Genomic DNA, 24037 nt, shown 5'->3' on the forward strand with positions numbered 1-24037 from the left:
CCCAGTTCAGAAACAGCAGATCCAAAGAGAAAAGATGGGGGAATGGTATTATATATATTTTAATTAAAAAATGTGTACACTCGTACAGAAATCAAAAAGAATGAATTTTGCAGGCTCCACTCCAGGTACCATTTTGCATCAGGTGTCCCAGCACATGCAATTTGCAGTGCCAAAATAGAACCTATTTGTTTACTTCCTTCTTTATTTTCTTTTTTTTTTTTTTTTTGGCACTATAGATGGCAGTGTAGAGAGAGCCCCAGACATAGGCATAGGGAGGGGCAGCTGCCCCCCTCAAATCAATTAAAATAAATAAAAACACATAGCAAACTGAGGTTCTTCCCCCTCCCCCATCAGATTGGCCACTGTGAGAACAGGATGCTGGATTAGATGGATTAGATGGGCCATTGGCCTGATCCAGCAGCTTCTTCTTATGCCCTTACGACAGTATGAGATCTGCAGACCAACCTGCTAACAAGATCTCTGGGGGAGGCCCTACTCATGGTGATGCTTACACCTGTGGTTCAGTATGTGCTGGCCTGGGACAGGGCCTTCTCTGCTGTCACAATGAGGCACTCCCTTCCATTAGACATTTGACTGTCCCACTTGCTACCACATGTTTGCCAGATAACAGCAATTCTGTTCTGACAGGGGAGGGGTGGGCTGATAATTGTTTTGATCAGCAAGACTATTTAATTGGAAGATCTAGAGTTTTATGGTTTTAGCTTTAAATACATATGTTGGGTTACTGTTTTTCTTTTGTTTTGCCCTAGGATCCCTTTGGGATTAAGGACAGTTTAGAAGTGTGTGTGTGTGTGTGTGTGTGTGTGTGTGTGTGTGTGTTTTTAAAAGATTGGGCATGTAGCTCAGCCGTGATCCATCCTATCTCCTCCAGGATGGGTAAGGTCTTTTAGGACAGTTCATGAAGTCATTCCCAGCCCCATATTTATCCTTCTCCATCTCCCCGCCCCAACTATGGATTCAACTCCAAAATCTGAATTGTCATGTCAGAAAAACTGAAAAACCATAGACCTTTGTGGTGACCCTTGTCTGTTATTTTATTCATTTATTAAGAATAAAAACAATTTATCTATCCTGACTCAATGGGATAGGGTATATGTTAATGTGAGCTGATGGTGTTTCCGTCTGTTTCCATATTATACACACCACACTCACAACACAACACCTTTCTTTTCATTTATTTATGTATAAATGAAAGCAGTACTTCAAACTGACAATTTGCCACACAGATTATGTGTGCCAGATGAGTAATGCCTGAATGACACAGAAAGTTAGAATTAGCAACAGGAAATTACAGTTAGAAGAAGCATACTATGATGGCAGGGGGAAGCTTTGCAGCTGTAAAATATCAGATATATATAGATATAGATATATAGATATAGATATAAACACACACACAAACAACACACACACACTCCTTGCTAAATGTGTCATTTGCTTGCCTATTTCTATTATTTTCATTTCCTACATTTGCTTTAGTGCTAATTGCAGGTCTACCTGCTGTTACAGACAATATACAACCCAGTCAAAACCGATCTCTATCTTCCTTCCTTCAAATCACTCCTTGAGGGATTCAGCCCTCTCATTCCCATACCCTGCTGCAGATCAGGATAAGCACATGAAACCTCAGCTGACCCCTCCCCTCCCCTTCCTCTGCTGCTTCTCCTGTGCCCAATTCCAGACAGTAAACTCCTTGGGACAAGGACCTTGATGGGTGTCATGCACATCAACAGCGCCTTACAAAAAATACAACAATAATATCATTCACTTATTTCTTTTGCAAACTATACTTTTGAACACATCCACTCTCTTCTGGTTCATATAAGTTAGGGGTAGGCAAATAATGACCAGATAATCAAATATTCCCCCAAGGGCATGTCATTTGATTCCCCACAAAATCTATGGTGCTGATTGTCTTGTCTGCACTCACAGCCTTTGCGGCTGTGTACCTTTGCTGCTTTATCCAGCAAGAAACCAGGAAACAGGCAACCAAAATTTTGCTTCTCTTCAAAAACCTAGCTGTGAAAAACAGAGCAATTGAACTATTCCTGTACCATGATCATGCATCACAATGTGTCCACTTGCAACTAAGAAAAGCATTGCCTTCTTACTTTCTTTCTCCAGGTAGTAGACAATATGGGGCAGCCTATGGAGAGTCACTTAGCTTTGCAGGAGGGGGCACAAGAAATTTTTGCCTTTGCAACCATCTGCTTATGGGGAAGGAAATCATGTAAGTGGAGAACATGAAGATACACAAAGCTCTCCAATACTCAACTAGATCAGCTTCCAGAAACTTGAACACTTCCAGCATCCTCTAGCAACTAAGTCCCAAACCAATCTGAAATCTTCCCCCATCCTTTTCCTGCCAGCAAATGGCTGCATTCCAGGGAACTGGCAATCCAAAATGATTGAAGAGATTCTGCTTGGGTAGAATTGCCCAGTTTATCAACTTGCAGTGCTGGCTCTTATTAGAGAGGGATAACACAGCCATGACTCAAGAGGAAGACCGTTTTCCTGGCTTGGTACAGTCAGGTTCAGGTTCAGAGATACTTTGCACCTGCCCCATGGAATTTAAAGCTTTCTTGACTAAACTAACAATATGCTTACTTTTTAGGTAAGTGATCAATATAGTATGCTTAGCAATTTAGGAAGGGGAGCTATTTCACATTCCAGTTACGGTACCTTGTTCAGAAATTCCTCATGCCTTGGTTATCCTCAAAACAAAAATGCCAAAATGCAACATTAGAAAACCAAGCACAAATGGACAGAAATAAAATAAACAACTTTAAAAGCATCATTTTAAACCATTTGCTTATTGATAGGCACCCAGATTAAAAAAAAAACCACTTGAGTATATAATACACCCAAACATACAATAGTTATGCAAGTGCTTTCCTCCACATCTCAGTTGTTTCCAAACACACTTTTAAGTTCTCCTGTTGTTTCAGCTGACATCTCATTATCGAGACATTTCACATCAGATTAAATCAATCACACTGTGCTTGAGCAGAGAGATCACTGTGAAAACAGCCCTTATTGCAACACCAAGGAAAAGGCTTTGAAAGCAACCTGGTGGCATCCCATCTCAGTTGTATTCCTGAATTTGAAAATAGCATTTTGAAGGGGTGGTTGGGTCAGATAACAACAAATTTGAAAGATAAACACCTGTCTGTGGATAAGAGAATGGACTGAAGAAGAGTGGGTTTTATTTATTAATTACATTTTTTCAACAACAACAAAATCCCTCCAAGATGCTGGGGGCCAAGAAGTGGGATTGTGTGTGCGTTTTACTGCAATTTTGTTGTTGTCAGACATTGCAAGGCAGCTTCCAGATTTCTGTGCTATGGGTAGGGCTGCCCTCGAAGGCTGCCTGGGAATTCCATCCAGTAGAAATATAATCAAACGTGGCGCCCTTGACCAGGGTAAGTGCAGTACATGATACCACTGCTTAAGAAGCTGCATTGATTTCCAGTTGGTTTCCTGGAAGAAGTGAAGGCTTTTGACTTGTTAAGTCCTAAACCATTTAGATCCAGTGTGTCTAGGCCTAGGTACTAGGATCTATGCAAACATGGGATTTGTGGTTAGAGGGCTGAATTAGGACCCCGAAGCTCCAGGTTCAAATCCCTTCTTAGTTGACCATGTGACCATGGATCAGTCACAATCTCTCTGCCTAACCTACCTCACAGGATTGTTCTGCAGTTTATTCCACCTTCAGCTCCTAGACAGAGAGGGATAATAGGCCTGAAACCTGCCAGTCAGATTTCACCTGGCACACCCTTTGATGGGAGCCAGTGTTAGAATACTTCCCTCAAGTTTCCACAAATACCTTAATGACAGCCTGCCCTCCCTCTTCCACACCACCCTCTTCCACACCACTTCCTTAACCAGAGGGAGGAGGCCTGGTATCTGTGAAGAGGACTAGAGGGTAATACTGCGGTTTGAGACAGACTGAGTGAAGACAGACACAGAAAGCTGAGTTTTGGACTCTTAAGTGTCTTGATGTGCAGGCTGCCTCCCTGGAGGTCTTATACAGAAACAGTAGCCTTTAGCTATGTGGGAATGCGTAATCTAACTGCTTTCACCTATGCTCAACCAGTACTTTATATGTAAAAACCACCACAATGGCAATAAGCCGACAGCGACTTCCTTCCAAAAGGAACCAAACCCAGGCAAGTAGTACACACCTTTAATGTCACACCGCTTGGAATAGTGGACTGATTGTAACATTACAAAGGCACCCAACACATGATGGGAACTACAGACAGTGGAATTGCTATGTGATGACCACACAAAAAGGCAAAAGATGTTATTATTAGAATCTATTCATTGAAAGTGTCTCCTGTTTTATAAAGAGTCATTTCATACTATCACTAATCATCTAGAGCAGGGCTGGGGAATCTGAGGATCTCCATATGTTGTGGGACATCAACTCCCATCAGTCCCAGCTAGCATGGCCAATGATCAAGAGGATGGGAGTTGGAGTCCAGCAATATCTGGAGGGTACCACATTTGATACTTCGGTCTAGAGAGACTATGTGTTACATATTTTTATTTTTGGCAGGGTTCTCGGTCATTAGAAAATTCCATCATTAGAAAACACAGTGTCACTACAAAACTCCCTAAGTGACAACTGATCTGATAGCTATTTCATTCAACCAAATTATTGCATTATAGTTGCAGTTATCGTGTGAGCAAAAACACTGGTGTGTGAATCATCTTGATAGCATTCGTCTTGGAATTGCTCAGTCCCTTTGCGTTTCAGGTTTCTAAGCGAACTTTTCACCCATGCTCACATTAAGTTTTCTTTCACAACATCAAAGACACAAAGCTCTTTGTAGCCTTATGAAAGCCTTCAAGTTTCCATATAATACATGGATTTTTCAAGACTCCTGAGATGGTGGTCCACACACAGAATTTCAGATTACAGATGCATATTGGGACTACTGAGGATACCTTCTTGTACATATTGTATATACAGAGTGTGTGTGTGTGTGTGTGTGTGTGTGTGGCAAGTGCAAAGATGATTCATGCATCTAACATTTAATTTTCCACAGTAAAGAAATAAAGGTTATAGCTTTTGAAAAGAAACAGGCACAACAGTAATTGCTTCTGTTGGGTTGTTTGTTTGTGCAATGCAGCATTATTACTTTCCTCTTTTCTTTCCCCCCTTGATCTCATTTATAAATTTATTTCCTAGTAAATCAAAACCAAATTAAATGAGCATGATGTCTGAACAAAGCTTGTTAGGCAGGACAATGGTGTTCTTTTTTATGTCTTGCAGAGATCTACCCGCTGTGAGAAACCTCTCATGCACCAGCTATCCCATTCCAGTACAGAAGCCTACAAAACATTACTTTGGGAAACATTTTAGGCAAACTTTCCATCTCCTCTTCCAGATGCGATGCAAGCATGAGTCTCGTCAGAGACTCATGATATTTTCTGTCGTTGATCTATGACATTTTCTTAGACATTTTGACTCTATATTGATCGGTTTCAGAACGCAGCTGCCTCATATGTAATGCATGAAATCAAGCTTCTTGGGTGAATGTTTTCACATCTAAACCATCTCATCCATGTCATGGTTCCAGGAATCTTCCAGTATGATGGATAGGTTCCCGGTGCTGTGCTGAAAGCACTTCCTCCCACCTCTAGCACTGATGCAAGATGCTGAGCTTAGAAAGCACGTGAGCTATCTGGAAGCACAGAGCTCACATTTTTTAGAGCTCCTGCAACAACCACCAACACTTTTGTGACTTATCAAAATAGCTGCAACCACAGCAGCTCATATCCAGGTCCATAAATGGGTGTTGGGGAAAACAGGCCACCAAAGATGCATAGCTTCTAGCTAGAAGTAGCCACATCAGCAGCTACCTGGCCTTGCTGTATTTAGCTCTAGGTTATGCCCTAAGTTTTTTGGTGCTTGAATGCTTGCAGCAGCACTGGTGGGTGGATATGTGCATGTGGGATGTCTTTCTACCCTCCACGTCTGTGGCTATAATAGTCCCTCCCAGGCTTCTTCTCTCTGAGGTGATCACAGCCTATCAGGGATCATGGAAGCAACATGATGTCTCATAGTCTTGCAACCAATTATATCAGTGTTTCTCAAACTTGGGTCTCCAGCTGTTGTTGGGCTACAGCTCCCATCATCCCTGACCACTGATCCTGCTAGCTAGGAATGATGGGAGTTGTAGTCCAACAACAGCTGGAGATTCAAGTTTGGGAAACACTGAATTAGATTCAGCCACAGCATCAAAATCCAGAATACCTGCCAATTCAAAGATGGAGTCATGTGATTCTTTTCAACCCTTCCATTGCTTCCAAATCACTATGCAATAAAGTACAGGAGCCCCCAGTGCCTTCCTCACAGAGAGAAGGCTGAAATACATTTTCTTCTTCTTTTTCAGCCAATAAGATTGGACAGTCCCTGTGTTAGCAGAGGGACTGCTTGGTATCAGCTGTGCTATTCACACCACACATTTGCCTTATGTTTTCTGCCACTACTATGAAAACAATGGGTATAGAACTGCCATCTTATTAACCTGTCTTCAATACGCTCTCCATTATAGCTGCCTTAATTCGCTCCGTGATTAAGAGCCAAACATTTTAATCACAGGGACCCAGGACATCGGATGCCAGAACGCAGTCTCTCAGCAGCCGAACAGAAGCAGAAGCAGGGTTCCAAATCAATGTTTACCTGACAGACTCTGCAGCTGTGATAGCAATTAGTGGGAGAGTTCTCAGCGGAAGGCTGGTGGGCCTCGGCACCGTCTCTGGATCACCCTTTCTGTCCCAATCTGCCTGCTCCAGCTGCCTGAACGCCAAAGGGGGAAGCTGGAGATTACGGCAGGAAAGTCTCCTGACACGATATTGGTCCATTCCTTGAGGAGCCCCATCCCCTTCATCGTGCGAGTACAGTGTTTCTTCTGACACCTAGAAAAACAACAGCAACAAATATTGCCTTAATAATTCTCTGCAGTTTCTTTCCTAAACTGCATCCATTAATCTTGGTGTACTTTATATTTTATTTTAAAAGTATTAAATGCATAGAGCAATGAAGAACTCTGAACCTATGTGTGCCCTTTAACAACTGGCTAGAGCAGGATTGTATGATGGGCCATTAGAATGAAGATCTTCTTATAAGGATGCTGTGGTCACGCTGGTCCAGATGGAATATTGCGGCAAAGCACACCTGTGCCACAGTAACAGCAGGGGACAGTACCACATGCACATCGACAAATGCTTTTTATGCATGAACTGGGGAGGGTGATGCAGTAGCTCATAGGATAAGGATCCTTCTGGAGGTTTTCTGTTAAAAACTATAATCAGGCATAGGGATGGACAAATCTGAAAATTTTGGCTTCTCATTTTTCCATTCTTAAATTCAAGTTCACTACATTTCTGCATCAGTTTGCAATGCTTAATCCTCGGAAAAATTAATCTCCATTTTACTGTGCATTTCTCCTAATAGAGCAATGATTGCATGTAGCCACTGTCTAATAAATGGTACCAAGGTATGATATTTTCAGTAATATATTCATTTTTATTCACACTTTCCCTAGATGCATACCTTTTGGAGTACTGCATCACAAAATCCAAAAGACTGCAAAATTTTGCAGCACAGTTCACGGCTGCCTCCCCTGTTTGTTGCTTTTTTGCTGCATTTGAAGGGCCAAAGTGACCTTTCTGGGGTGAAAGCCTTGGCAGTGTGTATGGAGGTCCTGAGCTACTCTGATTAAAAGACCCCTTTCTCAGCCTTGGTGATGTAGTCCAAAGGAAAACAAAGCAATATATTTGGCACCAGTTTTGCTTCTGTTTGTGCACTGTTTTGGTTAAGTGTGAATTAGGAGAAATGAGTTTCTCCACCACCTCTAATTTAGACCTACTTGACCATTATCCTTGACTCTACATCCTCTAGGCTACATTACTGAACTATCTGTAGCCAGGACTGCCCTTGATTAATGATAGAATGAATGATGGTCAGAAATGAGAAATCATGTCATATTTACACATCTTTAATACCTCTTATGACTTTTCTTTTCTGGGAACAAACGTTTTAGATCTATGAAAACATATTACTGAAATTACATTAGTGAATTATCTACACTAACCTCCGATATCTCTGGTAGGCATATGATGTAGACAGATAGAATTAAACTTCTGCTCTCTAATACATTTTTTGAAGTCTTTCTTTTAGTGTCGATAGTAATTTAGAAATTCAAAAATAACAACAGAGCCTTAATTTGTACCAGAAGAATTCACGTTTCATTGCTTAGGAAATCTAAAGGTGTGCATCTGGGCACACCTAATATTGTTCTTACGATCTTGTTCTGGATTAAGTTCTGCAGTACTCCCACATTTCTGCAGCGCAGAGGAACTGGTAGTATAGTTTAAAATTGTACAAATCCACTTCTCCCTGCATACCTGAGATCCTCAGAACTCACTCTTCTCTGCTGCAACTCATACCCAATTTCAGGTTGGCAAAGGTTTCCAGCAGCCCACTGACTTCCTATCCTTATTTGCATTTTGAACTGCAGAATAGATGGATGTTACTGATCCTCTTCCCTTTAGCAGTCTCCAGCATACGCATCTCAAATCTGTTCTTGAAACCCACCCCCCAAATCCCCCAGAGCAGTTTTGGGGGAGTGCTGGGGGCTTCCAGGGCAAGGGAAAATTGGCAAAAATCACCTCGCCTCATTTTCCATCAATGGCTGCCTCCACAGTTGCAACAATGATAAGTACAGGAATTAGATATCACCCATTGTCCCTGGAAATGGAAACATTTATTTTGCTAAATAAATCTCTCCTTCATAGACCACTGACAAGCTCTTTATTTTGTAACTGTACAAATAGCTTCTTCCTCCCTGCTGACGGCAGCATCCCAATGAAATTGTGTAGAAGGCTGTCTCAGTCAGTCTGACCAGTTCAAATCAGAGGTGTCTTTATGACAGATTGGCTAAATAGGGGACACTGTAAAAACCAGATAAGACGACCAGCTTGCTTCCTAGGTAATGCATTGAAATCACATTTGACAAATAAAAACCTGCCTATCTGTTTTAAGCGTTCCACATTTTTATCTTTTAAACAGATCACACAATCCAAACTCAGCGTTCATGACAAATATCTTGGCTACTCTGAAGGAAATGCGAAAATTATAGGAATTATGGGTGCACTGGGAGGGCAGCAAATGAATCAGAGATATTGATTGCTGTGAAAATGCCATGAAAAAGCCTATTTATGTCACTGAAAGAGTGGTTCAATTACCATTCTGTTTTATTTTTAGCACTCTGTACAAACGGAAGGAAAAGTGGATGTAACTATTTTATCTGTGCTCTGGACGTATATGGGAAAAAAAGAGGAATGATGTTTTTAGTAGCATATCAAATACATACTCTTTCTCACACAGGTGTGTGTGTGTGTGTGTGTGTGCGCGCGCGCGCAGCTTATGGTCACTTAATCATAGGCAGAGTATGCAAATAGCAATATGTGTTAGGGAAAACCCATTTTTACCTTTCCTAACTAAAATGTTCAAAAATATTATAGGAATCAACAGAATATACTAAATATAATAAGCAATTCACAATAATATTCAGGCGTCCCCAGAGATTATATTCACATGCTGCTTATTTTAGCAGCAGCCTGGTGAGTAAATGGGCTGTGAGCTGCAACCTGCATAAGACACTTTGTGAAATATACTCGGAGTCGAGAGTGGATTTCATGCTCTTTATTCAGCTCATGGTGGTGAGGAGGAATGGAAGTTCCCCCAGAATGTCTGCTTTATATACATTATTTACACAATGGGCCCCACGTGATTGGCTAATTCCGGGATTCTCCTGTAGGCCAATCAGGTTGCGGATTCACTTCCACCTGGAGCTGGATTGGGTGGCTCCTGTGGACCAATCAGACTGCTGCATTCTGGGTCCTATTGTTCTAGGACCAATCAGACTGCTGCATTGAATCCTATTGTTCTAGGACCAATCAGACTGCTGCATTTTGGATCCTATTCAACTCAGTACATAACACTTAGGGAGGGCTCATCCACACTGCTGTTGGGGTTGTGATTTCTTCCATTTGTCCTGTGACTGCCAAACACAGGTCTGAGAGGATTTTCATCTGTCCCCAGGAAAACCTGTCAGCCCCAGCCAACATGGCCAACAGCACAGAGTGACAATACCAGGTGATTCATTCTTAATTGCTGTCTCTGAATTATTTGTAATACTGAGTTTGACTCTTGTTCCATTGCAGCATGCTCAAGTGAACTTCAGTTTGTAGCATGTTGTGTTGGGTGGGCTGCAAGCCCCATGAGAGAGATTAATGTGCCACTTCCAACCAACCTACCCAGCATGCTCTCCTTAGGCACTGCACCCAATGCAGGAGGTTCCTCCTCCCACCTCATATTGGGGCCCAAATATATTATGGACAGCCTCCAGGAAGAACCGTAGAAGACAATGCATTCATAGAATCACAGAATCGTAGAGTTGGAAGGAGCCATGAGGGTCATCTAGTTCAACCCCCTGCAATGAAGGAATCTTTTGCCCAATGTGGGGCTTGAACCCATGTCCCTGAGATTAAGAGGCTCCTACTCCACCGACTGAGCTATCCCAAACTCACACAGCATGAATTGGTGTGCAGGGGGGGGGGGGATATGCCGGGTTTTCCTTTGGATAAATGGTAGGGAAGTGATGGATTAACAACCACGCTTCATCAGTTTGAATGACATAGCTAGTGCTAACTTCTGTGAATGGGTAAGCTGGCAACAGGCAAGAAATAGTGTTTGCTTACACACAAAAACAACAACTTCCCACTGCGCATTTCTTTCTTTCTTTCACACTATTGTCATGCTCTATAACTACTGGAAAGACAACCTTAAACAAACATTCAAATGTTGATAATTCATGAACAATAAAGGAACTCAATTCCTACTACAAATCACTCCTTCCAGCAAACCAGACAAAAACTGACACTTGCTTGCTTTAATTACTTTATGAAAATATGCAGATTTCAGCTTCAATGCTCAGAATAGGATGAGAATACACATTTCCCATGACCTCAGTTTAGGGGTGCAGCGCTTCCATTGAGAGATTCTGAGAAAACAAGTAAGAGTGGTGGAACAAGAAGCAACAACTATGTCCCTTGGGTGACAGGCTGGACAGCCCATCTCCATGAAAGCAGGAGACCTCACGAGAAGGGGAAGGAGAGATAATAGTGTTATGTACTAAAGTTCTCACCCTGGGTCAGCAGGGGGATACTGTAGATAGTTATGCAAATGAAGGATCGAAAGTGACGTTCAGTGATTGGATAGTCTGTATGCAAATGAAGGATCGAAATTGATGTTCAGTGATTGGATAGTTTTAGAAAGTTGCTACAGTTACGTTGTTCTGGAGCTCTATATAAGCAGGCTGTCTGAGCTCTTCAGTTCAGTTCTGTTCTGGCTTCTGAATAAACAAGAGCTGTTTGAAGAATCGCTGTGTCGTCTGATATGTTCACCCACAACTTAACAAATAGTATGCACAGCTGCATGGCCTATGCAGAAGACCAAGTGGAGCAAGGCCTTGGAGGCAATTAGCCAATTATCTATTCTACAGTAAACTTGGGAACCACCCACTCATAGTGCCTCTGTCTTGTCAGGAATCAGAATCAGTTTGTTGGCCCTCATCCAGTCTGCCACTGAGTCTAGGCACCAGTCCAAAGCTTGCTTGGCCTCTCCTCACTCAGATGTTACAGAGAAATAGAGCTGGGTGACATCAGCATACTGATGGCATATCACCTCAAATCTCCTAATGACCACTCGCAACAGATTCAAATATATGTTAAACAGCATTGGGGACAAGGTGGTAGCCTGTGGCACCCCACAGCCCAGCTGCCAGGGGGCCAAACGTCAATCACCTAATACTATTTTCTGAAAGCAACCTTGGAGGTAGATTTGGAACCACTGTAAAGCAGTGCCTCAAATATCCTTCTCACTAAGTTGGCTCAGGGGCAGACTTTGGTCTTTCAAATTTCAGCAGCACCCTGTGCAAGGCCAACATTTGGCACACACACCCCACCTCTCACTCTCCATTCTGATCAGTTCACTACATCATAATTGTGACGCCCTGCAACGCCTCCTAGGCTAGGCACCCAGTGCCATGGAACCAGTCGCACTGCCCTAAATCCACCTCTGATTCCAAGATCAATGATATAAAAGGCTATTGAGAGAAGAAGTAAAAATAACATGGTTGCACTCCCCCTGCCCTTCTCCTGATGCAGGTCATTCATCAGGGTGGCCAAGGCTGGTTCAGTCCCATAACCAGGCATGAGCCCAGATTGAAATGGGTCAAGATAACTGGGTTCATCCAAGTGTGCTTGCAATTGTTGTGCCACGACCCTCTCAATTACCTTTGTGACCAGGCAGTAACTGACACAAAGTTCAGGGTGGCCTTTTTTTCTCCCTCTATTTTTTTAAGAACTGGTCGAGCCACTGCTTCCATCAAGACAGCAGGGACCACTCCCTCCCACAAGGACGTGTTAGCCACTGGATCCACTCAGTCATACCCCCTCGGCAAACTTTAATAAGCCAAGGGGCAGAAATACATAGTTTCAAGCTTGCTTGGAGGCAAGTCACTTTACCTTCAAAGTGCCTTGTAAACAATTCACACTGGGTTCCAAAGGGTTTAAAACTGCATTCCTTGGAGATGCTAACAAGCCCTAGACAACACAAAAGCTGCACTGGGTAGCTACTTAAAGATGCAATGGAGGCAGAAAAGGAAGCCTTCTTGCTGGTCTGAGATTTGGGGGGGTGGATTTTGATGTTTTAAATTATACTAGCACTCTTGTACCTGGTGTTGCTTGAAAATTCTAAGAAAATCAGTGCAGTTTTGAAAGGTTCAGTCTACCCTCTTGGTTCAGAATGGCAACCAGTTATAGCCCAACAGCTGAAAACCTGCTCCTTGATCTCAGAAACGAAAATGCAAAATTTGGTTGCAATATCTTAAGAGGTGTCCAAATGCATGGTGAACCCGAGTTCCATAGGCAGAGGGGATGATTGTTAAGCCACTCTGGGAATTATAGCTTTTAACAACTCTAAGCATCCCTATGATTCTTTGGGGGAAGACATGTTTGTTAAAGTGGTATCATAGTGCTTTAAATGTGTGGTGTAAATGTGTCCCAAGTCTTTTTTCTTTTCAGTGATAATCCTAAATCTACTAAGGATTTTTTTGTTAGCCGATGTGACAAAAATGGAATGGGAAAGTTCCAGAAAAAGAAAAGTAGTCAGCAAAAACAAACAAGCACCCAGCTTAGTTAAAGTATAGCTTTGAATAAAAATAATGAGTATGCAGTGTGACTTCATTGAAGACTGGAATATTAAAAAGGTCCACATAAGCACATAATTTTAAGCTTGTACAGAATTATAAGCAAAATTTATCTGAAAGACTTTCAGGATGCTTATAACCAGAAAACGCTCCATTTAATTAAAATACTGATAAGAGAAATGGCAGAGAAAAAAACAGAAGATAACCATGCACACACACAAATCCAAACATGAATGCAGATATATACATCCCTCAAGCAACAGTCCAATAAATATCACTTCTCCAGATAAGATTCAAGCACCAACTCCTAGAAACATCACAAGTCCCCTCCAAAACCTCAGCCTTACAGGAAGCAAACATAGCAGATGATAAATAAAACAGTGTAGCATTGAGATGCAACGTGCACCCTGCTGTGCAATGCCGAACTTAAGAATCCTGTACTTTTAGAAAATGTGACTCAGGGAATTAGTGAGATGGAGCGTCTTGGAGCTCAAGTGTTCTAAGTGCTGACAGTTTCACCAGCAACTTCACTTAAGAGTCGGTCAAGGCAAAGATATGTTTTTGTTTGTTTGCTTGCTTGCATAAAAAAAGAAGTTAAAATGCCTCAGTGGGTTACAGATTGAAGTTATGCTGAGGTTATATTACAGGGAAGATTGAGCAGACGAAACCAATAGCAAGTCCAGTGGTCAAGAAGGTGGTTTCTACATGTGCTGTTGAGGGAAGTGGGGGGCAGAAGGGGCACGCTAACCTCGGAAGGTAGCCCATCTAGGAGAAGGAAAACTTTGATTCTAAAGCTCTATTGTAGCCTTCTTAGACTTTACTGACTGGTGGGGTCTGCGTTGCTCCCGGGAGGGAGAAAGGAAGTCAAACGACACCGAGGTTGATTCAGAGAAAGAGTTTATTCTGCTCTCCGGACAGCAGAAGGCTGGTCAGTTCACAGCAAGTCCAAAGAAATGAGAAATTTCATGCAGTATATATATCCTCCAGTCACCCTCTCCCCCCTTCCCCAGGAATCCAACCACGTAAGCTTATGCACGTAAGTTGACATCCATGACCATAAACAGATATTCCTGTTCCGGTACTCTTGACCATAAAAGGTTGTTCCTATTCCTTTTTTTTTTTAATAAGATATTTATTAAAGTTTAAACATTACAAAGAAAAGAAAAGAAAAGAAAAGAAAAGAGAAACAAAAGAAAAATACAAGCAATAAACAATTACAAAACCTCAGAAACAAAAATAAATACAGTAATACAAAACATCAACAATACAAAAAAGGCAAAAAAGAAAAAACAAAAGCATTTTAAAAACCCCAAAAAGAACAAACAAAAATAAAAAGGACCCCGTATTTTCATATCCTTATCTTTCATTTGCTTATTTCCTCGACTTCCTCACAATCTTTTTTTCAATCTTCTTCCACCGACTCTTCTCCCTGGTCTCGGATTCTGCCAGTCATTTCCGCCAATTCCATGTAATCCATCAGCTACATCTGCCATTCTTCCCTGGTAGGTAGGTCTTGTGTCTTCCAGTGCTTAGCGATGAGTATTCTTGCTGCTGTTGTGGCATACATGAAAAAAACTCTGTCCTTCTTTGGCACCAATTGGCCCACCATGCCCAGGAGAAAGGCCTCTGGTTTCTTTAAAAAGGTATATTTAAATACCTTTTTCATTTCATTATAGATCATCTCCCAGAATGCCTTAATCTTTGGGCATGTCCACCAAAGGTGAAAGAATGTACCTTCAATTTCATTACATTTCCAGCATTTATTATCGGGCAAATGATAAATTTTTGCAAGCTTGACTGGTGTTATGTACCACCTGTAGATCATTTTCATTAAATTCTCTTTTAAGGCATTGCATGCCGTAAACTTCATACCAGTGGTCCATAACTGTTCCCAGTCAGCCATCATAATATTATGTCCAACATCCTGTGCCCATTTAATCATAGCAGATTTCACCATTTCATCCTGAGTATTCCATTTCAACAGCAAGTTATACATTCTTGACAAATTCTTAACTTTAGGGTCTAACAATTCTGTTTCCAGCTTTGATTTTTCCACCTGAAAACCTAGTTTTTTATCCTGATTATATGCCTCCATTATTTGATAATAATGGAGCCAATCTCGCACTCTGTTTTTTAATTTTTCAAAGCTCTGTAATTTTAATCTGTCATCCTCTTGTTCCAAAATTTCCCAATACTTCGGCCATTTGGCCTCCATATTGAGTTTTTTCTGGGCCTTTGCCTCCATAGGTGACAGCCATCTTGGGGTTTTATTTTCTAACAAATCCTTATATCTTATCCAGACATTAAACAGTGCTTTTCTTACAATATGGTTTTTGAACGCTTTGTGTGCTTTGACCTTATCATACCACAAATATGCATGCCAACCAAATACATTATTGAAACCTTCCAAATCCAAAACATCCGTATTTTCAAGAAGCATCCATTCTGTCAGCCAACAAAAAGCGGCTGATTCGTAGTAAAGTTTTAAGTCTGGCAGGGCAAATCCACCTCTTTCTTTAGCATCAGTTAAAATCTTAAATTTTATACGAGGCTTCTTGCCCTGCCAGACAAATCTGGAAATATCTCTCTGCCACTTCTTGAAACAGTCCATTTTGTCCAAAATTTGCAGTGATTGAAACAGAAACAACATTCTTGGCAATACATTCATTTTTATCACAGCAATTCGGCCTAGCAACGATAACTTCAAATTTGACCATATTTCTAGTCTTTTTTCACTTCAGTCCAACATTTTTCATAGTTATCCTTAAATAAATTCACATTCTTAGCAGTCATATTGACCCCTAAATATTTCACTTTCTTAACCAATGTCAGACCTGTCTCCTTCTGAAACTTCTCTCTCTCAATCACATTTAGATTTTTCTCCAAAACTTTAGTTTTCGTCTTATTCAGCTTAAAACCTGCTACCTGACCAAATTCTTGAATCAATTCTAATACTCTTTTCGTACTTGATTCTGGCTCCTGTAAAGTCAATACTAAGTCATCTGCAAATGCTTTCAGTTTGTACTGTTTAGCTCCCACTTGTATACCTTTAACCAATTGGTCCCTTCTAATCATATTTAACAGAACCTCCTATTCCTGTTCCTATACTCTTATCTTGGGGCAGGAAGGTCACCAACTCTAAGAGCACTCCCGGCGCCGTTCCCGGGTCTCTTGTCAGACCTGACAAGGAATGTGCATCAGTGTGTAAGATAAGACCCAGATGTGCCATCCCTGCTCCACTCGGAACTGGCAAGGCCATCCATTGCCGTCACAGACTGATAAAGGAGAGGGCTTTGAGCACTTGTTTATACAGCTGGGTTTCTGTTTATACATTGACTCAAGTGCTCAAGTTAATGCATTTTAGAAATGCTCCCTTGGAGAAGGAAAAATGAGGATTTTGGGTCCCATTTCAGACTGACTGCACAGAAACCCATTCCTTCATTATGGCCTTGCGGAACATCTTTGGGGAAAGAAAGGGCTTGGCATCTTGTATGCCTCCTTTTAGAAACTTCTGTAGCCAAGGTGGTGCCAAATGTATTGCTCTGTTTGCCTTTGGACCACATCAGGCTGAGAGGAAGGTATTGTCACCTGGGCAGCTCAGGATCCCCTTATACACTGCCCAGGCGTGCACTCCATGGAAGGTGCTAACACAGAGGTTTGACTCCACCCCCAGAGGCAAACTCCATTGTCTCTCAAGACAGACAGATGCTAACAACAACAACTCAGGGGTACAGCATCTGCTTTGCATGCAGAAGGCGCTGGGTTCAATCGCCCCCAGCAATCCTTACTGACATCAACCTGGAAGAATTGTATACACCTAGAGCAGGGGTCTGCAACCCGCGGCTCCGGAGCCGCATGTGGCTCTTTTACACCTTTGCCGTGGCTCCGGGGCGGATACTAGCGAGAGGAGGAGGCACATTGTGTGCCCCGACACTCCCCACTGTGGCGGGCGCTGTACGTTGCGTGGGGGTGGTGCGTGCGTTAGTCACGCACCGTCCCGACGTCACCTTCCTGCCCGCTGTCAGATCGGAGGGCAGCGGCGCACATGCTTTAAATGTCACAATGGTTTTGCGGCTCCCAGTGTTTTTTTCTTCGGAAACGGGTCCAAGTGGCTCTTTTTGTCTTAAAGGTTGCAGACCCCTGACCTAGAGTATTCACATTTAGACACCAGTTTAACACTCACCTCTTCACCTAGGCTATCCCCATGGGGTGATCAATCCAGCCATACTGGAGGCTGGTCTGTTAAGGGTCAATTATGCACTGCCCCACAGACTTCAGTCTGCCCTCAGTCAGCCCCAATTGCCTGCCTTCTCACTTAAACTCATTCAAGGAGTGGCCCCATCTATCAGCTTCCATTGGAATGAATGGGCCAGTTAATCATGTCCATTAATTTCAGGAGATTACTCTGAATAGGGCTACCAATGGCTGCAACTAAGTACTGCCCTTGTAGAACACAGCAGGGAGGAGAAGACAGACTAAACTGGAATTGGATGGCTCCACCTGTTGTCAGTTCTGGCACCCCCTACAGTTTGTTGGCCTCCCTGATTGCTTCCCCACCAGCCTCAATGGGCACCCAGCACCACTGTGTTGCTATATCAGTCTGATCTACTGCTTTCTGACATATTTTGCACTTGTTACAGGAATGAGATTTTACTGTTGACTTTAGGTACTGTTCAGCATCAGGATATTGCCTTTGAATTAACGCTGAAGCACTGTCTGCAGTGATTGTTACCTGATGGCTCATTTACACACAAAAGTCATCACTTCATGCTCATGTCAATGGTAGACAAAATGTGCATATGTAAAGTGGCAGACAGTGTACAGTGTGTTGGTACAGCTATATTTAGCCTGCTGCTTGTAGCAGTAGCAGTGGTAACAATCATGCCACTCCCCCCATTAAAAAAACTGGGTTTTGTTGGCAAAGTGGAAGTTGCTGCCACTATATGGTTCACACAAGCACCTTGCCACTCTGAAATGCACCTAACACGGGAGTATGTTTCAGAGGCCACCATGGTGTTGATTGTTTGTTGCATTACTCAGGCTTCAGTGATTTGCTAGTTTCTTAAAAGCCCCTGGAGTACTATATTTCTTTCAGGGTCATTTCCTTAAATCACATGGTACATTAACTGGCTAAGCAGTCGTGCATTCCCAACTGCAAAGAACAATAAACAATACTCTCAACACTTTCCCCAATTCAATTCCGTTTCGTGAAACAAGAAACTGCTGGGGGGGGGGGAGGTTGAGTTTTTGTTTTTGTTTTAACACTGCAGGTTTATTCCATTGCTCAGGCCACTGGCAACGAAAACAGAAAACCACACATACAAATTTGTACAACCACAAAAATGTCAGCTAGAGATACAGAACACACAATGTTAGCTACATGCTTTCAGTCCATTGATATGCTAATGTTCAAAGATTGTACTGTTCAAATAGGAGGTGCAGAGAGGTCATCTTTTTATTTTCAAAGTTCTCAGCATGTTTCATAGTCGTGTGCATTCCAAAGAAACATATTACGTGATAGTCCTCTAAAAAAAAGAAGATGACAAATAAAACTAAAGCAGCATGATGGACTAGATTCACTGTGAAAGCCAGGCACCTCAATGTTTTAGAAGAAGAGTTTAGATTTGATATCCTACTTTATCACTACCCGAAGGAGTCTCAAAGTGGCTAACAATCTCCTTTTCCCTTCCTCCCCCACAACAAACACTCTGTGAAGTGAGTGAGGCTGAGAGACTTCAGAGAAGTGTGACTAGCCCAAGGTCACCCAGCAGCTGCATGTGGAGGAGCAGGGAATCAAACCTAGTTCACCAGATTACGAGTCCACTGCTCTTTAACCACTACACCATCACACATCTGTGGGAACCCAAGGGCAGCATGTGGCCTTTGCAGGCCTTCAATATGGCCCACCACAGATGCCCAAGTCACCCCACAAATGGCAAATGTTACTTAGTGAGAGAGAGCATGATTGTGATGGGGAGGGAGGTGTGTATGTGGGTGAATCATCCCTATGCAGCTTCCTCCCTTTGTATATCATGTTTCTCTAGTTGCACCAAACAGATGTAGCGGAACCAGTCCAAAATAACCATTCCCCTTGTAATGTGCAGCTGCAGAGGAGTGTTGGATGTGTTGTTGTAGATTGCACTCTTGCTTCATGCGTCGCAATGGTGACTCTGAACAATGGCCAGTGCCATCTGCAAATGAAGTGTCCACCCTCAACCATGCTCTCTTCTGCAGTGTCATTGGCAGAAGTGTAATAGTCTGGCTTGTAGGGGGGATGAAGACCCATCACTACTTTTGTAGCAGGGTCCCTGTCTCCAATATCCTAGAGCTACCCAATCAGTATGAAAGGGGAGCTCTGAAGCCACTGAGAAATCTTTTAACCCTCTGTGCTGATTGGAGCTAACCAGACTGAAAGAAGGTGCGCCAACCCACTGAGGATTGGCTCCTAGGGTCACTTCAGAGAGAGCATATAGGAAGAACACCAGTGAGTTGTTGTTCTTGATGCTCCAAAGCAAAGCATTTAGGAACAATGAAGACAGAAGATGCTTCAGTTTCAAAACAATGATGTGCAAGTTCTGTTATGATCATAGGTGTTAAGTGCTCCCTTGAAGTACACAAGTATGAAGTGTGAAGTGTGACACATACAGTTGTTTATTCAGATAAATTCCACAAATTACATAAGCATGCAGACTGCAAGTCTATATATATATTTACCTGGGAGTAAGTGCAACAGAACTCGGTGGGGCTTACGTATCAGCTGACATGTATAGAACTGAACTGTCACATCAAACCTATTTGACATTCATAGAGAATTCTTCATAGAGAATTATACTTATCTTCCTTTTTTATTTTATCAACACGATGCAGCTAAAGCAAATAAACACCTTTTGCCAAGACAGTGGCTGTAAAGGCACTTCACAACTCTAAATATATACATGGGAAATTTTTATTCTTCTCACTAGCCTGCCTTCTTTAAAGCAGCAGGCCCCTGTGAGATGCTAAGCATAGTATAAGAGTTGTCTGTACTATATGGACTCTTCACTCAGCCAATTCATGCTGCTGATACTCCAAAATGATAAACTGAAATCCATCACTTGCAATGCCTTTTTGCCCTGGCAATGGTATATCAATGCCATCTTCAATTACCAGAAACTCAAGTCTATAGAACATCTGATTTTTACATGTAATGCAACTGAATTTGCTCCTGCCCACTGGTTTCATTTTTATTCATTGTATACAAGATTCATAGTTGCTTTGCCTTTTGCAGTTCCTTGACTCAGGACAACTGCTAGAATTTTATTTATTAATAAATGTCAACGCCTCACAAATCCATCTAAACTATGCCTGTAACGTTGAATATTAACTGGAAGCATCCCCTTTCAGTAACTTGTATGTCGGTGGGGGAGAGGAGATGGTGGTTATCAAAGTGTATCCCTGATTGGCTAGAACAGGGAATTGCACTGATAATTTGCTGTCCTTTAAAGTGCACAGTTTGAGGGGATGTAAACTATGTGTGCACACGCGCACGTATGAAAAAGGCTTCTGAAAGTTCATTCTGATCACTGCAGAACGAAAGCTCAGTTAAGCAAATAATAGAGGAAGTTCTACTACCACCCTCTCAGTTCACAGATGGATAGGTGCAGTCTTAGAATAGCAGACATTTCAGTACCTTGGATGGCATTGATTGAAAGTTCACAGTCTTAGATTGTTCGTCAAAGAGCAATGTAAGTCAGGCCAGATAAGTAAGGCTCAAACTGATGAACAGTTTTAAGATATTTAATCCAGGGAGTGAAAGAAGTTGATTGAATAACTACCAAGTCTAGATGACATGAGTCATATGGAAAACCCACAGCTTTGCCTTACTGACTTATTTTACTTTTTTATCAGGCTTTTTAATTTTTAGTTTCCTTTCAACTAAATTCTGTGTGCCAAAGCTTAAATTATGAACTTGGTTTACTTTTTATTAATGGTTTATTCCCATTTTATTTAAAGTCCTCTTACTCCTTTATTAAAAGAAATTAAAAGCCATAGCTGCCCATCTGCTGTCTTCAGATCCTGCTTAGTATTACACACTTTGATCATCTTCATTTAATTGATGTTGTTAACAAGATAAACCACACTGTCTCTTAGATGACTTGCTTTCATGTTTCAGATCACCCCAGTTATTATAAGTGCCTTGCAATAAACTTCCTCTGATCCTTTAATCGCTTTTAGAAGATGAAATGAATATTCACAAAGCATTCCTAATGAAGGCAAACCCATTTATATTCTGGCCATACCCTCAGATAACTAACAGGTGATAGGTATAATGACCTCCCTAATTTTCACTGGTTTGTTTTTTGAACTGGTTTGTGCCAGATCACCTTAGTTGTACACTTCTTCACTGAAACAATACTGATATTTTATTTACATGTATAGTAGCATTTTGTCCCTCCTGCTCAATTGTCTTGACAGTTAGCAATTTCATTCCTGAGCCAATGCCAAGTGCCTTACAGGCAGGGGTGCTAATAGGATTTCCTGGGGCCTGTACACTATAAGTGGATTGGGCCCTTATATTTTACACACACACACAGACACACACACACAGACACACACACACAGACACACACACACACACACACACACACACACATAGCCAATCCATTGGGAATAGCTGCTGCTTTTGCACATATGTTACCAACATGGACTGCTGTTTTGCAACTTTCCACTGTCCTGATATTTGACAACAAATTGCAAAAAAAAAAGTTTGCTAGCTAGCCATCTTTTTTTAAAAAACAAAAAACCCAAACATTAAAAAATGCTCTAAGTGTGTGCAGTTCCACATGTGTTGACTGAGCCTAACCCACCTCACAGGGTTGTTCCAAAGACTTCCCCCACCCATCCCCCACTGATTATTTGCATATGTAACACTTAAGCCCTGTCTAATTGCTGGGGTTTTTTTTTCAAAAATGAGGGGGAGAGGGAGAGACTAACAACACAATCCTATGACTTCCAGTATAGGATTATAGCCTTAACACGGGGAAGGAGCACTTTTCAAATAGGCTATGAATTATTAGACCAATAAACTGCTCTATTTAGCATTCCGTGAACATTTAAATATAGATGAAACTTATATTTAGAAAATACATCATCAACACATTTCAGTGTCACCATAGGCTGCACATGCATGTTCATATTTCTCCTCACTCTGCCTAACACTAAAGTCAGCTGTGCACTTACCACAGGTGGCAATTCAGTGGAGTTTACCTCAGAGCAGTCCGACTGAAATGAATGAACATGACTCAGCTTGGTTCATTAATTTCAATAGGTCAATTCTGAGTAAAACCCCATGTCCACAAAATGAGATGTTTTTAAAGAGGTGTTTTAAAGAAGGTAAAAGCAATGCATCAGTAAGGATCAAGAAGTAGTCAAAGTACATGTTGTTCAAGTATTTATTATTATTAATATTAAATGTTTTTCAATAAGGGCACTGCTGGAGTTAAAGTGGTGAGGGTGGTTCTCCTGCACAGGGTGCTAAGCTGAGCAGGCACCAAATTAATAATAATAATAATAATAATAATAATAATAATAATAATACCACCTATATTTATATGGGTACCTACTGAGAAGATCCATTTAAAATGCAACTATTGCCCCTTCCGATCGTCAGGAGGAGGGGGGGTTGCGGGATCACGACCCCGCCCACTCTTGCTCTCTCGAATACCAAAATATATTATTGTGAACATAAGAAATATTGGAAGGGCTCCAAATTTTGTCCTGACTCAGGACACCATATTAGCAAATTCTGACCTTGATAAGGGGTTGGCCTGGAAGTGTACAGAGCCAGAAAGGGTCGGGGCAAACTAATTCCTGAGCTGGGTGATGATCTGCTACCTGGTAAAAGGTCCTGATGATGCATTTGACACTGCAGGATAGGTGCTGGAATAAAGTCCCCCAGATCAAGGTTTGGCCACCAGAAGTAAGTTCTCACAAGTTTGCACATTTTAAGAGTCTGTTGACAAAAGCTGGAGTCAGAAGAAGTAAGAATATCCACACACAGCATCCAATGTTACACTGGGGGAAGGGAGAGAACAGAAGCCAGAATCAATTGAATCCAAGATCACAGCTGAGTAGTCTATCCAAGGAACTGGAAACAGAAGATAGCCCAAGGCTGGAAGCAGGTGGACAAGGGGAGAAAACAAAGATGCTTGAGTACACAGCCAAGCAGACTGGTGCTCAGACAAAATCTAGGACCTGACCTGGAAGGAGAAACTAGGACCTTTGAATAAAAGATCATATTTGCTATTAAAAGGCCTGAATGCAAAGCACAGAAGTGTGGATTTGGAAGCTACGCATTAACTGTTTCCCTCCTTCCCCCCAAAAGGGGCCTCTTTTCTTTCTGTTGAGAAGTGATTTCAAAGTGATAGGAGAATGTAAACTCTTTTATGACTTGCTATGCCTATGAAAAGCTACAGAGACAATTTTATGCCCAAGTGCTGAAAGTTGTCAGTCCAAATAGCCTAGAATCTTACTCATTCACTTCCATCATTGCACTGCCCCTCTCCCCTACCCCTCTTCGCAATTACCCTCCAATCACCTCTCCCTCTTCCATTCTCTTATTTTTAACTGTGCATAATCGAGTCCTTGCTTGCTGTAGTCACCGAGAATTCCTGTGCCACCTCCAAATGGATGCTCACAGGAAAGCTAAATAATGACTTTTATCTCTTGCGTCCAGTAGAAGTTACACAGAT

The 24037-nt window shown here is 41.8% G+C and overlaps 1 protein-coding gene across 2 annotated transcripts in view; it reads right to left on the minus strand.

The window, feature by feature from the left end:
- The window catches only part of PDE4D (phosphodiesterase 4D), a 622159-nt gene that overhangs the window by 455891 nt on the left and 142231 nt on the right, over positions 1-24037 (minus strand). For both annotated transcript variants that reach the window (XM_080972591.1, XM_080972594.1), the window contains exon 3: positions 6713-6948. In XM_080972591.1, coding sequence (XP_080828717.1) covers positions 6713-6948 — 236 coding nt within the window. The remainder of the gene's footprint in view (positions 1-6712; positions 6949-24037) is intronic.

This window comes from Podarcis pityusensis (genome assembly GCF_964106645.2).
Source record: "Podarcis pityusensis genome assembly, chromosome: 11".
Lineage (NCBI taxonomy): Eukaryota > Metazoa > Chordata > Lepidosauria > Squamata > Lacertidae > Podarcis > Podarcis pityusensis.